A 16600-nucleotide genomic window follows, 5' to 3' on the forward strand; every position below is an offset into this window, starting at 1 on the left:
GCTGCCGCTTGTTCCGACGTGCAAGTGCGCTTCTCTGATTTTCGTTGCTGTGAACCACTGGAGTCGCGCAACGTCGTGGTCTGTAAGCGGCGATAAGGCTAGAATTACCGCGAAGAATAAGAGTTTCCTAAGTAAAGCTGTGAGAACAATTATTTCTAGTGTGCGAGCAAAGAAAAGAAAATTTATTTTTTGAAGTTTTCATTCTTCAGTGCACGCTGTGGGGCGGCCTGATCTGCAACTGAAGGCGGGAATATCCAATGTCTGGGCGTCTGCGTAATATGCCTATACCTTACATGCGCATGTATGATTTCATTTTAAAATTCTACTTGTTATTTTACTTCGATGCAAGAATTACTGCGCGATTGCCACTTAACAGTTTGGTGTGAAAAGAAATTTATCCGGTTATTCGTATGTTGGATAAAGAAACATACTTGATCTTTAAGTTAGGCTTTCCCGCTTTGTGCGCACTATTTCTACCAATTGACTTGGAAGCACGGTGAACATCACAAGGCTATGCAATACAGCGTCCTGCTGCTTATTTGAAATTTATTCGAAAATTGTTCAATTCGTGTTCGTAAATAAATCGGCACCTTCGCTATTCGATTTTTATTCTGTTTGGTTTCAGAAGTTTCTTCTCAAAGACCGCAAGTACTTCAACCCAAGAAAGGAAAATAAGAAAGCAGGAATTATGAAAACTCGCACTTAGTCTGAATACCAATCAGAAAATGAAGCACAATTTTTGATGGCGTACGTAGGAAAAGTAAAAAAAAAATCCAAAAACGGAGGCGGACGAATGCAGCGCCATGCTGCTGTCATGACGGAAGCGCAGTGGGAACGGGCAGCTGTAAACTTTACGTATTTGCATTAACACACGCTAAATGTTCGGAGAAGGACCGTCGATTGCGAGCGTTTTTTTTTCTCTCTTTTTAAAATATAATTCACGCCGGGCGAAAACCTTTCGTTTCCTAGGCCAACGCTGCAAGGAAGCAGAAATATTTCTGGTGCCATTTTGCGCCTCCCCAGTACTTTCGGACCTTACGGTGGCAAATTTCAGACATAGCCGGAACGTATTGAAATAAAATTAAATTATAACCTCCGCATTTGGTAACAGTTTTTGTCTTGTCTAACTGTTTTTCTTTTCATCACTGGTGGATGCTCCGGTGACGTGAGGGCCGATGCACCTCGCGAGCAGTGCCGTTCACCTGATTTGCTATTGAAACCAGAATTACCAACCGTAAAGGGCCTGAAAAAAAGAATTAGAACGAAATGAAAAGAACACGAACAAAGATTGTTCGAAAATAGAGTTCAAATGCTAGTGCTGCAACATGATGGCTGGACGCACTGTAGACTGAGCACCACATATGTCGTCGACTATTGAAAGATTAAGCGACGTTGTCACATGGCACTGCTACAAGTACTTACACGATTCAAGGCGCACCATGATCACAGCCAGCCAGACCGGTTCCGAAGAGATGTGAAAACATCTGTAGTCACGTAACGATGGCGCGCCATTGGTCGTGTAAGGAATGACATCCGCATAAACTATCACTAATCATTGAAGCATATTGCTTGAGTGCCACCCGCATCGTGCGGCTTGGCTGTCGTCACCGGGGTTGAGAAGCATAGTGAGAGAGAGAGAGAGATTTTAATGAATACAGGAGAGGTCTGCCTGCAAAAGCATAACGCGGAGGCTCAGTTTGGTTATTTAGGCAGCACCAAATGAACACGGGGAGGCCGGAGAGGCCAGCGACTAACACTAACAATTCAACTTTTATTAGAATGAACGAAGACGGTTATTGGACGTAGCAGCCAGGTCGCGTTGCCCGCAGGCAAGCAGCATCATCTCTCGCGAGTGCCTCTCGTCGTATTATGAAACCGTTCACCAAAGCAACCACGACACCAACAGCTTGTACGTATGAGTGAGCACCTATAGGCCACGGCTGCCAGCTCAGTACGGGGCCGGGCCATCGCCAAGACGGACACGAGCGAGGCGGATGCGGGCGACGCAACCAGAGGGAGAGCGATTAGCGGCAACGAAGCGCATAGCGCCTGCGCAAGAACGAAACTCATCGAACCGCAGCGCAGAGGCGCCGGCTGGAGTCGTTTAGCGCCCCGCCGGCCAAATGGACGAAGGAGAAATTGCGTCACGCGCCGACAGCAGCGGACGACGAAAGTGAAGCAACGCCGAGTTAGACCCGAGAACCAAGCGACGCAGCGAGACATTTCTTGCGGAAAGACGGGGAAGGGATTGCTCATTTATTCATTTCCAAAAGCCCCAAGGTAGAATACGTTACGTGGGGGAGGGGGCAATAGTAGTCACTGAGAAAGAAAGAATAAACAGAAATCATCAAGGCGCGAAACAGTTAAAACAAACACAAGAACGCGGTCAATGTGTCAAGAATGCGCCCCATACCAGGGACCTTGGAGCTATCAAAAAAAGAAAATTGCAGCAAAATACAGCAGCAAAGAAAAAAAAAACGAAATTGATTTAGTACAAAGGCACGTTACTGCGTTAGTGAAATCACTTTAGAAAAGAATGATAGTTTATGTTTGGTGTGGATGTCGGTGGATTGTTCCACTCCAGGGAGAAGTGCAGATGACGATAATGGCAGTTTACTAGTACCTCGACGGGGCGGTTGGGCAAAAAGAGGGAAATGTGCTTTACATGCACAAAGCTTGAAGTACACTTGCTTTCCTGCAAACAAATTCTTCTTTTCACTTCACCGGGATGCATACGCCGAAACTTGGCGTAAAAGACGCCATACATTGAACAATTGCTGCATTGTGTGTTTCGCAATGACTGTGGCATGACGTAACTTTACTACGCCTGCAGACGATTTTAGAACCTTCTTCATGTCGCATGCAAATCTTTGAGTTATGTTGGAACTATAAAGCGCCGTTATTCTTGGTGCGTAACCATGGAGGTTGCTCTGAAACAGTGACGCGCGACACAGTGGCGCATAATACTTTACTGTTCTTGTGGTGGTGGTAGTGTAAATGTACTGGCGAGATTAGCCTTACAGGTGCCCGTCGGCAGCTGCTCCGCCTGGGTCATTGATTTAGACATCGTGTCTCGAACACTGTTCCATAAGGCCAGTATCCTCTAAAAACTTCAAGAGTGAATTGGCTTTCCTGATGACAAAAGAGATGGGCATTTTTACTCGTTAGCTTCATCTGAACCAACGAGCCCGCCAGAGCGTCCTACTTCAGTATATTTCTTGATGACACCGTTACTATATGACAAGGAAAGTGCTTGACCTTACGTGCAACCGCGTCTTTTTCATGATAACATTTTTTCACGGTCACTGACACCACTTCTGTGGAAGTGGTTCCGTGGAAGAAAAAAGAATTATGTCCTCTTAAACAGAGGTCAGTGGTGCACAGTTCTCGTTACGGAAAGCCACGAAAACACAAAAAATTCGCGTACCGCGATTCAGGTGGCTCCAATGCGACGTCGCTGACTTATAACGCGAAGTGAGCTTTTGGGGCGTAAAAGGGCATTCAGCAAAACAGCCATTAAGCACTGCAGCAGAAGTGTACGCGCAGTTCTGGTTCCGAAAAAGCACTGGAATCGTGAAGGGATATAGTTGTGTACTTCGGCTTAACCAGGACCCCCTGGCGTCGTCTAACGTGCTTATACAAGCCACAACACTTGACTTTTACAGACAGAGCTGTTAAGCACCTGTTCCCTGGGTGCGTGCCTGAAACGGCGGTCTAGAGACGAGTGCTAGTCGACGAACGAGTTTGCGTAAAATAGTGCTGTGCTCAATAACGATGCACATATGCATGTCGCCGTCAAACTTTTTGTCTAGATATGTCGCGAAATGAAAATACCTCTGCAGCTGTCGCTGAATCTCGCGTTACACAGCGGCAACCGCCCAGCGGTTTTTTTTTTTATGTCTCACTTCAGCGAAACGACGCCTTTTGCTCCCAGGGTCGAAATCAAGGCATTCGGTGCATCAGCAACAGCACGCTGCAGATGCGAGCCATTGAGCGAGGGTCAAGAGGAACGCTATCAGCACTCGCGGCTGTTGAATAAAAAAAAAATATAGAGAAGAGAGAGCAAAGATAGCAAGGCACCGACATCAGCATCGAGAGCCCGTCTAGCTGAGAGCAGGCAAAATGTTCCTTTTTTTTCAATTTGGAGGAGATATGCTATGCATACGGTCCTGATGTTTGTCTGAAGGAAGCAGCAAGCACAACAAAGAGAGGAAAGAAACGCTTCCACGATGTTCTCACAACAAAGGCAGCTTCACTATTTTACTGACTTCGACCTCGAGACTACGCGGCAAATGTTTGCATCAGAGCGTACGGCTGTTGACTGTTTTTTAAACGTGCGTATTAGAAACAATTCGTCTCTCGTAATGCCTTTTCTTGTTCCTTAATTCGTTAGAAGAAAATGTCCCTGTGCTTGGAATGGCTGAATGTTTAGACTTTTTTGTGTTTTTGTCAGCTGTCATGTCTTCCAACTTTCGTAGCATTTTCTCCTTACCAAAGCGCCTCGCTTTTTGTGCTGTTTCAGCATGTACGAACCGAGTACAAGCCCCACCTTCGGCCTGTGTTACTGCATATTCTGCTCAAACTTTAACGCCTCAAAGATCTCTTACCAAGCGAGCAACTTACCTGTGGACGGTAAGCCCATAAAAACTGTTTTATTCGCAACTACAATTCTGCTTTCAGGGGAACTGTTTTGCGAGTCCAAAGCTGTGTAACGAAAACAATACGCGCAGCAACACATTGCGCGCCTGTAAATTACACCGCCCATTCTCTGTGCCATTACCATGCACATCGCTTTCTTCCCATTGGCGACGATTACAATTGCGACATTGTACGAAGCAACGAAGCACTATAAATTAGGATGGGCGAGTAAAATAAATAAGAATATTATTGCCCAGCCCGCACCGCCTAAAGCTTTGCAAGAAGCAACAGACGACATTTGATCACACTGTGCATTGCGGCAAACACATGCAATTCATTCAATGAAACAAAATGTTCTATTCTAGACACCCCTCGCTATCTGTATGTCCTAGCAGAGCATGTGATAATTGTTTTGCACGTGATATGCACAATTAAATTAGGCCTTTGCTCAGGAGCGATTGGGACACCTATAGTAGTGCAAGTAAAACTGTGCGCCGTGGTTCATAGCGAAGTGCACTGCTGGACACAGAAGTTCACGAGCATAAATTAGGTGTCAGGGGTGAGTGTCCCGACGCTACGGTCGTCGGCGCAGGAAGCCGATAGAACAGTCCTGTAGCCTTCTTGTCGTTTTGTTTGTTTTTTTCTCCAGGTCTAACGCTCGTGCTCGATATCGAGAAGGACGAGTACCTGCGCTCGAGCAGCGAGATGGGCATAATCGTAATGGTGCACAGGCGGGGTGTGAGCCCCGACCCCAACGAGGATGGCATGTACCTGTCTCCCTACATGACCACCTACATAGGCATCGAGATGGTACGTCCCACTGCGCCACTTCACTGAACCGAGGGAAGAGACTTGAAAACGCACAGAGAAAACTCGGCTAAAAATCCCGTAGTCTATAGTTCGAATGTACAGCTTTTACAGGGACACTACACGCTGAATAAATGAGGACGGGGAAGTTTTGACTCCGGAGTGGTTCAAGTCTGGACAGCGATTGTGAGACAGTTTCCGCTGCAGTCAGGAAGCACCGTGGAAAAGACCGCGGTGAATCTAGGAAACTGCGTGTCTAACGTGTCCCAAGCACGAACGTTCATGTTGATCGTTACAGTGCTGTCGAGTAACCTAAAAGTCGTGCGGCAAAGCTTACTAACAGAACATCTAATGATGCGATCGCAGTTGTTGAAAACAAACTTTCCCATAGGAACTCAGAACAGTCCTGTTAAAGATAACGTATAGTATTCGATTTTAAATCGAAGCCAACGACTGGTTTAAGCGCTTGACTCAGCGTTTTGGACGAAGTCCATCATGTTGACGGTTAAGTCTACCGACTATAAACCCCATCCTTGCGGGAACTTACATTTGTAGTTATGCGACCTGCTAAACGTTTTTGCAGGTAAGCTCGCTTTTATCGCCGCATTTATCGTTTTTCAGGTCACGCTAACATAATAATAATAATAATAATAATAATAATAATAATAATAATAATAATAATAATAATAATAATAATAATAATAATAATAATAATAATAATAATAATAATAATTGTTTTTTTGGGGAAAGGAAATGGCGCAGTATCTGTCTCATATATCGTTGGACACCTGAACCGCGCCGTTAGGGAAGGGATAAGGGAGGGAGTGAAAGAAGAAAGGAAGAAGGAGGTGCCGTAGTGGAGGGCTCCGGAATAATTTCGATCACCTGGGGATCTTTAACGTGCACTGACATCGCACAGCACACGGGCGCCTTAGCGTTTTTCCTCCATAAAAACGCAGCCGCCGCGGTCGGGTTCGAACCCTGGAACTCCGGATCAGTAGTCGAGCGCCCTAACCACTGAGCCACCGCGGCGGGTCCGCTAGCACTTGTGGCTTGCTTTCTCAGACGCCAGTTGACTCCGCTGCCCTGTCAGCTCCGTTTGGACATTGAGAAAAGAAAAATAACGAAGATGACGGACATCTCATGGCCTAGTTTTCCGGCTGAACAAACTTAAAATTCTGCCATTTTATGCAGTAACAATACTTTCAACCTTTGTCTCATCCAAGCTCCATGAATTTCATTAGGTTTTCCATATTTATTCTATTTGCTGAATATGCAGTTTATTTCAGCTGGTCACTTGATGAGCATGCATACCCTATTGTAATTGCAAAGCATACCACGTTGTGATTAAGCCATTTCTACTTGTAATCAACTGTGTACAAGAGTATATCTATGCTAGAATCCAGCGTGAGCACTCCAGACCGGCGAGCTATTCGTTGAACCTGCAGTAGTCGGTAAGCGTGGCAAATTCTTGAAGTGACGAGGCTGTTGGCTACACGTTTTGAGTGGTGACAAAATTTTACCGCATAGTTTTAAGCGGGGTGAGGCTCCAGCATACACGTCTTGCCATGCCAGGTGTTTTCCGGCGCAACACATCTGGTTAAAGTCAGTCATTAGCCGTTGACTTCGAAATATTTGACCTCCCACTCGCCTGCGTGACCTGCACCCTATTATATTCTTCTTATTGGGCTCCGTAAAGGACAGATATCTTCAGGTAAATATTTAATCACATGCCAGTCTGAAGGGTCATATCCGGAGTGGTATCGCGCGCGTGCATGAAGGCGCTTCTATAGAAGTGCGCAGCGCAGCAGACTGTTGGCCTCTTTCTTAAGGTCTTGGACACATAATGGCGACTCTTTCGACAAGTTTTGTAGCCCGCCTGGCGTAGGGAGACGAATTTTTTTACATCGGGATATTATAGTTGGCATCATAACCACTCTAATCAACAAGGCTTGTACTGCAGGACAAAGGCTTACAGTGATATCCGATTAGGCTTCCATGCCCTGATCCAGCCGTAACCTCCTTAACCCGTTTAATTCCCTTATCCCCACTCCATATACTTGATTCCCTGTCGCCATCGTCTACGTTTTATTTCACTCTGTGCCTTAACAGATAACTGTTATCTGTTTTCAGCATTACGCGTCCTATTAAAGTCCATTTTCTCTTCTTAATTCCCCCTAGAATGTAACAAAATCGCCCATCTTCCCTAAATCACGCTGCCCTCTGTCTCTAAGCGTTATACTGTTTCATTATCCTTCCCATACCTCACTCTGGTGTCCTTAATCTCAATTCAAGCTTTTTTTGCTAGCCTAAAGCCCCACCAGCAGGTTTGGTGGGATACATCAGCTTTATATACTTTCCTTCATAGCGCTGTCTGTAAGCCCCCAAATACGTGCAGGGTATCCATCAAACATTTACGGTGCCTTCGAAAGAGTGTCATCAGTTCTCTGTCAATTCTCCCCAGACGTGCTCGCATAGTGTCTCATGCTTTTCTGATCGCTACTGTTCCCTCTAGGGTGGATTAAGCAGAATAATTTTAGTTATAACGACCATGTAGGTCTTGTAGGCATAGCCCAAGTTGAATGTTTACGTGACGAAATGACCATTTCTTGTAGCTACACAGCTTCAGCAATTTCTTAGAAGCCACCTATAACTGTTGGCTCACCAGTCAGCAACCACGTGACAAGCGTACCTTCAATGCCCCGCTAACTTCCTGCTCCTTCCTGGTCGCAGAGGATGATGGAACGCCTTCCGGCTCCCTACAAAGACCGCTGTGTCACAAAATGGCCCGCGAAGTGGCAGGGCTACGTCGCCACAGACCAGACGTACTTTCAGCAGGTCAGTTCCTCGCTTACGCACCTCGATACACGATCAACAACCGTTGATCGTGCACATGTACCTTGTATGCTGTTCTCGAGAAGGTGAGTCGTATTTTGCTCAGCATATCACGTATTGTACTATATCACGATTTGTTTGATTACGCGCTGATAACATGTGCTACGAGCATTTCATACTATTTGGTTTTTGTGGTTTCAACATTTTTTGCGTATGTTTTTCTTATTTTCCTGTTGTTAGGTTTAGTACCATGTTCTTCTTTCATGTCTTCATGTAATTTTGCTGTGTGCGACATTTTCTTTTCATATCGTTCGGTCTATTCTGTTAGAAAGTGTTCTAAATGTGACGGCCCCCTTACACAATGCCTTACAGGCCTATAGGGTAATTCAAATAAAAAAAATAAATATTTTTTTTGTTTTGAGGGGGGTGGGGGCACTTGCGCGTAAGCTCCACTTTTAAGGGTATGATGCGATAGATAATTAGTCGCAGCAGCAGCTCCTCTTGCCTGCACAGACACGGACACTGTTTTCATATTATGTGAAAGACCTCTCGATATACATATACAGCCCCGCTTTAACGAAGCTGTGTGAACGTGTGTACGTGGATTATATAGCAATAAAGGAGAAAAAAAAAAGCCTGCGTGGGCTATGGGCATAGCGTGTCTGGCTCACAAGGGCCAGGGGTTCGACTCTCGACTAATTACGTTAATTTTCCCTTCAACGCGATTCATTTACTTAGTATGCTTGCATGTCCTAATGACATTTGAGTCATGTTGCGACCTTCTAATAACCAGTTTTCTAATATTTTAATATCTTTTAAAATCCGCTGCTTCCAAGTCTGATGTTCGCATTTTTAGCTCGCAACAAACCACGCCGGATTTCCTGCAGAACGACACCCTTAAAGCTCTCGCTTTAAATGTAGACAATAATAATAATAATAATAATAATAATAATAATAATAATAATAATAATAATAATAATAATAATAATAATAATAATAATAATAATAATAATAATAATAATAATAATAATAATAATTGGTTTTGGGGGAAAGGAAATGGCGCAGTATCTGTCTCATATATCGTTGGACACCTGAACCGCGCCGTAAGGGAAGGGTAAAGGAGGGAGTGAAAGAAGAGAGGAAGAAAGGGGCGCCGTAGTGGAGGGCTCCGGAATAATTTCGACCACCTGGGGATCTTTAACGTGCACTGACATCGCACAGCACACGGGCGCCTTAGCGTTTTTCCTCCATCAAACAACGTTTCCAAGTACATAAAAGGGGGTACAAAAACTCCGTAATTTTCCTGACCCGTTACCAGAAGAGAGGAATCTGACGTAAATAATTTACTGTTTTTTAATCACTATATGTCCATGTTTTTATATTAATTTCACCAGGTACTTTCACCGAGCGTATGCCGTTAATCTCCCAATTCCAGAAACGGTTAGCCTGATATTAATTTTGTTAGAACATCCTGCAGTGTATATCGCTCTGATTGAAGTAAGTTACAGTCAGTCATGTAGGGGCTTTATGAGTCCAGTGTCATCTCGTTGGTGCATATGCCACTGGAACAAAAATAAAGAACTGAGCTTAGCTCTGCGCAAGTTGCCTATGAGCGTCACAGCCGCGGAGTGTATGCGTAAACGGGAAGAAGTACAGGTGGCATAGCACAGATAAACAGCCAAGCCTAGTCTAGACAAATTAGAAAAGAATGGGTCATCAGTAGGAGTTTAAGACTCGAATAAGCGTGATACTCGGATCACAGTTCCTGATATCTTCGTCTTCCCGAAGCACGTACCAGAAAACCATTGTCGCTACAACGGTTTATTCACCAGTTTGTGGTAACATGGATGTCGATAATAAAATTTCAAATTACAACTTTTTACTGACCATAGATTGCGGTTGCGCCTACCACAACTGGTTGATATGACTGACTGTCAGTCGATCAGTCAGTCATTAGTCAGTCAGGCAGTCGACTGATCGATCATCTAAGTGATTGATTGATTGATTGATTGATTGATTGATTGATTGATTGATTGATTGATTGGTCCATCCATTCATTCATGTACAGATTGACTGATGAGAGTTTGCTTCCTTTTCCAGATGTGCTTCTCAATATGCTCACAGGTTTTCATAATGAGCTCCTGCGGCTGCGTCAGCGAGGAGCTGCCGCAGGTTCGCAACGTCTCGGGTTCGCCGGACATGTGCAGGAATAGCGACAGCAGTAAGCGCCACGACTTAGGCGCTCGCCATATCCGCTATGCAAAGGGGTGCGCGCCCCCATCTGCACGTAACTAAAACACCGGAAACGTTGCATTCTTTCAGGAACCTGTGTTTTGTGCCTTCAATCGCGATGAGCCGGTTCTTTATTATCGCTGACTTGTTAAATTAAGATTAGACAGGGGAAGCAAAATACACAAAGGTTTAGTTTCTCTCGTCCAGTGTCAATAACGCTGGCTGTTTAATTTTTACAATCAGGTAAAACAGCTGAATATGATGGCAGCAGGGATGCACGCAGCCGCCTGTCTCATAAAAAGCGGTTAATAGTTAATTGGTTATTACGTGCCAAGGAAGCACTGATGACTAGCACGCACGTCGAGTATGGAACGGCTCCGGATTAATTTACACCAGATAATGTTGTTTAGATTTCATAGAGATTTCACCACGCTGGCGCTTTTGTGTTTCCGCCTCCATCGAAATGCGCGCCCGCCGCGGCCGGGAATCTGTCCCGCGTCCCTGGGCTAAACGGCCGAACGCTTCTCACAGAGCTACTGCGAAGTGAATATTAAGAGTAAAAAAATTGTACATTCGGGAGTTTAACGTCCCGAAGCGACACATGGGTTATGGGGACTCCGTAGTATAGGGCTCCGGATTAATTTAAACCACCTGGGGTTCTTTGCGCTTACATTGCACAGCACACGGCCGTTTTTGTATGTCGTCCCCATCGAAATACGGCCGCCGCTGCAGGGATCGAACCCGCGACCTCGGGATAAGCAAGTCGAACGCCAAACCCATTGAGAGAACGCAGCGGGTCGAAGATTAGAAATGCTTTCCAGAGAAATCGCTTTATCAAATGCTTCCCGCTACCATATAATATTTCGGCCCTGTTTTATCGATACATAGCTTGAAATGGAGAGATATTGTTCTCTTGCTGGAGTTTTGAGGACAGTGGAGAGGCACGATATATGGCTTCCCCCTTAGCAGGAAAAGTTCTTGGCTCATTTCCCAGCGCCGTTTTTCCTCTTCGATATAATGAGAGCTCTAATGAAACCGACTCAGATGAAGTGTCATGTACTCTGCTTAGTGTCAGCGACGAGAAATGTAGGCGAGCCGCTGTCCCATTAATGCAGGGGCTACTCTCGTCGAGGGGGGTTAACGAGAGGGGAGGGGGCAGTCTTTTTGGCACATGCATTTCTTGGACTTGTTTCGTCGTACATATAGGGTTCAGCGTGATTTTCCTATGGAATATATTTCACCTGGAGGGGAAGCGGTCTTAGCAGTGTCTCAGCTGGTCGTACAGTCGGTCGTACAGTTTGTAGCCAACCAAAAAGGTTGACTACTATGTTGCAGACAGCCAAAAGAACTACGTTAGGGTGAATACGGAACTGATCTTCTCTTTATTATTAAGCATACGCACATTTATTTGCCTCTTGAGGTAAAAAGTCGCCGTTTGAGCAGTCACTGTCACACGCAACTTTTTTGGTCTTCATTTGTGGCTACTGAACGGTAATTATGCACTTTATTCCATTTCCTGCCCTCGCGAACAGCTAGGGAATGCTCGGAAGCTATTCTAGCGGACACATCGTACAGAAGCCTCAAGAAATGCGACTGCCCTTTAAAGTGCAGGTGACGTCAGCAGCTTCACTTCTCAAGCTTGCTTCCCTTCTTCATGTTTGCCTGCTTCCTGTCTGCCTAACTGGTTGTATGGAGTTGTTTTGCCCAAATCGGGTGCGCACGACGCTTTTTGTTTCTTTTTTCTTATTTGAACTGCATATGTTCAGTGGTGGTTCTGATAAACTTTACTTTGTTGCTCATCTATATAACCTACCTACCTCCATAGTCGACAGAGACTGCGAAACTAAAACAAGTTACAACATCCGAAGACCTTGGAACCCATCTTGTTACCCAAAAAGTTCACTGAAATGTAATGAGAAATTATTCACCATCAACGTTCACCTGAGCAGAGTCTCTGGCATCGAGGAAAGCTACAAAAGGTTTTTGGTATGCATGTAGTTGAAAAAAAACTGCGTTTAACTGCTCTCAAAGTGATGTTTAAGGTAATTATTCTGCCGAAAGAACCATATAACACCTTGTAAGATCCCTTTCACTAAACTGGAGTAGCAGTTTCGTCTAAGAAAAGTGCGTCCACTTGAAGCCCACTTAATCCAGCCACCAGATATTCTACGCACCTCTTCTGGTGTAGCAGTCTTTGTCAAAGGTTTAGAGCCCAGGAGCGTTTTCTACAAAGCCGAGTGATGGGGCTCGTATAGCATCCGTTGAAGTCGTAACCTTCGGAGGCGGGAGGAGCACAGTTTCAACAGATATGGAACGCTGAGGATGCATAACGAACCACACAGCATATGGCCCAAAAGCAAATTCCCTGGGTTCTAAACTACTGACAAAGGATGTGCCTGTTCGTACGCTAAGGGGACGGAAATTCCTTCATCTATGCGCCTGTCAATGGTGAATTATCCAGCGTATTTCGCCTTCGATCGAACCCCGATCTATGTAACAGAAATGGCACGCGCTGATAATTACTTTGTGTAATCGGAATACTGTTAGACCGAAAATCACCATGAAAAATTTAGTTGCAAGATCTTTTCGCTGAAAACCTGCTTCGCGTTCACATGCTTGTCGCCGCCTACAAAGGTGGTGACACTTGTGCTCAGCAACAAAATTATCCGAAAACTTCGAGTGCCGACACCGTCGTTGTGGGCAGTTTTATTAAAACCATCGGGGTTCCTAGAAGTGTGCGTTGCCGCTCACGACAGCAGAAGAAAAAAAAACGTGATAATATTAACAGGAACACTTTGTGATGGGATCGTATTCGGAATTTCTTTTTCGGGTGAAAACGTCCTTGAAATCCGGACGGCAGTGGGAAAAGAGGGGGAGGAATTCAGATCGTCTTTATGAGATTACAAAGGCGTTAAGAACCTCTGAAAAAAAGTGCGCTAAAAAGTGCCTAAACCAAAACTTCACGAAATCAGTTTTCTTCATATCTAAATTGCATAGAACTTTCCTTTAACCCACAGTTGCTGCGCGGCGATATGCTCACAAAGTGCTTCCATTTCTGTTTTATCTTGGCAAACACATATGCTCTTATCGGGTGACCTCGTGCTGACCGCCCCATGTCGTCTGACCTGACTTTTTTCTGTTGCTCTCGCACAGTCAAGAAATTTACAAGACATCGATCTCGAGAACGGGATGGGCTCAGCGCCTTGTAAGTCTCTTCTTTGTCAGATTATACGTGCACACAACATTAGAGACTGCACGCATGATTTTCAGCTCGATCTGAGGGCCTTCACATTGCGCCCATATCATGTAGTCTCCTGTCATGTGATTTATCTCACTGATTATGCACGGTAATCAGCAAGCTGCAAACGCGAGAGATCAGCTCCTCTTCCTACGCACGACAGAATGATCTCAACCGGCTGAGGATGTGTATACTTTTTGTTATCCCGTCCTCCTTTTGAGTGCGAAAGCATTTTCCGATGGGTAAACCCCGAGCAAGATTTTGCGATATTTGTGGGTATGTGCCAAGTATATGAATAACTAAAAATGAATCAAATATATATATATATCGGGGACTGAGATTCGAACCCGTGGCGGCGCGAACAGATCAGCTCCACTGGCCACTGCTCCAGAGCACTAGGCTACCGCCGAAGCTAAGCACGCTTTGTGTTAAACTGCAACGCACTCTCACGCTGTGCATTTCAAATTATCTTCTTCATCAACTAATACTACTATCAAACTAATATTCGCGTTTTGAGCTATGTGGCGGCAGTGACAGAGAGACGTGCGGTGTGGCAGAAACACGGCACTAGAACAATACGCGTTGGAGTTTACAACATTGCTGCAGAAACGCGGCACTGAAGCATACGCTTCCGGCTTACATTGAGTAAATTGGCATTGACGATGAAAATGTTGAAGACGCGCGTAACTGCCTCCCTTTATGAGTGGACACCTCAACCGCGCTTTCAAGTACGTGGCGGTTGTGTCCATGCAAAAAACTGTGTTTTCGCACAATACTTCGTGCTTAGCCATGCTAAGCCCGCAGCCATTTTTGGTCCTTTTTTTTTCTTTAGAGAAGAATAAGGGGGAGGACGGCCTTCTCTAGAGCCGCTGCAAGCATTCAGGTCGTGCTCATTGCTATGGCGACGCACCGCGGGCTTGTCAAATTCACCTAGACCAAGGAATCTGGGCGCCGCCGTAATGCTCGCTTGACTGCTGTCTGCACCTGACGCTACCACTTCCATTGTGCTTATGCGCCAGATGCACACAGCAACTCAGCGAGCAGTAAGTTGCGCTTTGTAGCGCCAGACAGACTTAAACCAATTACCATCGCAACCTCCAATGAAAATATTGATCTTTTCGCTGCCTGCATGGTTTCGCGACCACTTCTGTTATATGTAGCGGTGTATAGCTCTCAGAAATGCAAGACAATAGCATACGTGACACGGTCTCTTCCATTATTTTTCAGAGGCCTGGACATCGTAAAGACAACATACAAAACAGGTAGGAAACATAAGACCTGGAATAAATGTAGGCCTAAATAACTATTTATATATCCCACAGTGATGTAATGCGTAATGCGCACAACGTTATATGCATATGTAATGCGTTCAACTGTTCCTTCTCTTGTCCCATTGTTGCCAGGGCACTTGTCAAGGCCGTCATCTACTTCGAGTCCATAATCGTGGAGAAAATCACGCAAGTTCCGGAGCTCAGCGTAAGTCTACGGCACAGCAGACTCTGGAATTCCGGCCGGGACAAGACCTCACTCTCTTCGCCTAATTGTGACAAGAGTACGGTACTTTAGCGTAGCGCGCTCATATGCGTGCTCTGTCGGGAGGAAAAGTGGCGCGTACAATTCAGCTTCGGTCAGACTTCACTGCCATGCAGCTTCCCTGCAGAACTTACAAGGAAGGTCACCGCGTTTATATAGAAAGATGTGAGGTTGCTCATTCATATTCTATTTGGAACACTCGTCGAAAAGCGATGAAGGAGCAGCTAGCCGTGCAACAGGGAGCTGTAGATGCCACCCAATAGATATTAAAACTCTATGGGCGTTCTGCGGACGTTCAGGACGTCTGCAGGACGTCCAGGGGAGTTCCAGAGCACACGCGCTAAAGTATATGTTGATGGACGCACTGTACTTTACAGCGCTCATCGTGACTTGCAACGCGTGTGCAGCGGTAGTTTCGTAGCGCCGTCTCGCGATGCGCCTCATCTAGCCTCTAAGACATCTGAGAGTGAAAAGGAGAGGGTTCTGCCATTCCACAATGAGCGTACGTGTCATATCCTGAGCTTTCTGTGTCGCCTCCTACTTTCATCTGAGGTGGACTTTGGCACACCCATGATCGTGCTGGTCGAGCTAATTCCTTTTGACTTGTGCTGAAAATCTGCATCTCGCTTTTGAAGTACCTTAATCGGTGGATTCGTCTCGTTGCAATGAAAAAAAAGAAAGCAAACATGCGACTACGTTGCCACGTTGCAGTAGAAAAGGATCGGCGAATGAAGCCGCACGCAGCGTCTTCTAATGCAGCAATGTGATCTAAAGAACGAACGTGCGAGAATTGCTGAACACTGCTTCAATTAGTTCTTGCACCTCGATATTGTCAGTATGGCTGGAGGATCTACGGAGATGCTGTACCCCCAAATGCATGTTTGCAGGAATGAAAGGTCGCTTTGCTATGGTCCTCAATATTGGGCCCGCGCTGGGCCAAAATTTTTACAGACCATGAGCAAAACTATGGCTCTCGTTGCGCTTCGCGCTGCATATAGCCTGATGTGCGCTTTGGCCTCCCTGACTGCAGCACCTGTCATCCCATCGACCCACCATTTCTTAGCCACGAAAAAAAAACTAAGTTTAATGAACGCGTAACTCATTATGTGCGCTTAGTAAAGGGTGTCAGAAGAGCTTCGCGTAGTAAACAAGTGATAGTATAACATTATCGGCTAGTTGGCTCACAAGTGACCTCGACGCAAGTGACCCGGCGCTGCGGTATAAGTGGCTCTTAGCTGTTTTACTCGTGTTTCCGTGACCTGCTAATTATTACCTATCCTGCTGAGATCATGCGCTAAAGTAAATAGCGGTGCTCAA

At 45.5% G+C, this 16600-nt stretch overlaps 1 protein-coding gene across 1 annotated transcript in view; it reads left to right on the forward strand.

Annotated features, from left to right (window-relative positions):
- The window catches only part of LOC144129902 (acid-sensing ion channel 2-like), a 39014-nt gene that overhangs the window by 16752 nt on the left and 5662 nt on the right, over window positions 1–16600 (forward strand). The window contains exons 5-12 of the mRNA XM_077663961.1: window positions 4523–4632; window positions 5288–5448; window positions 8179–8283; window positions 10381–10501; window positions 12045–12123; window positions 13666–13717; window positions 14978–15012; window positions 15154–15226. Of these exons, the coding sequence (XP_077520087.1) occupies window positions 4523–4632; window positions 5288–5448; window positions 8179–8283; window positions 10381–10501; window positions 12045–12123; window positions 13666–13717; window positions 14978–15012; window positions 15154–15226 (736 nt within the window). The remainder of the gene's footprint in view (window positions 1–4522; window positions 4633–5287; window positions 5449–8178; window positions 8284–10380; window positions 10502–12044; window positions 12124–13665; window positions 13718–14977; window positions 15013–15153; window positions 15227–16600) is intronic.

Source organism: Amblyomma americanum, chromosome 4 (genome assembly GCF_052857255.1).
Source record: "Amblyomma americanum isolate KBUSLIRL-KWMA chromosome 4, ASM5285725v1, whole genome shotgun sequence".
NCBI classification, from domain to species: Eukaryota; Metazoa; Arthropoda; class Arachnida; order Ixodida; family Ixodidae; genus Amblyomma; species Amblyomma americanum.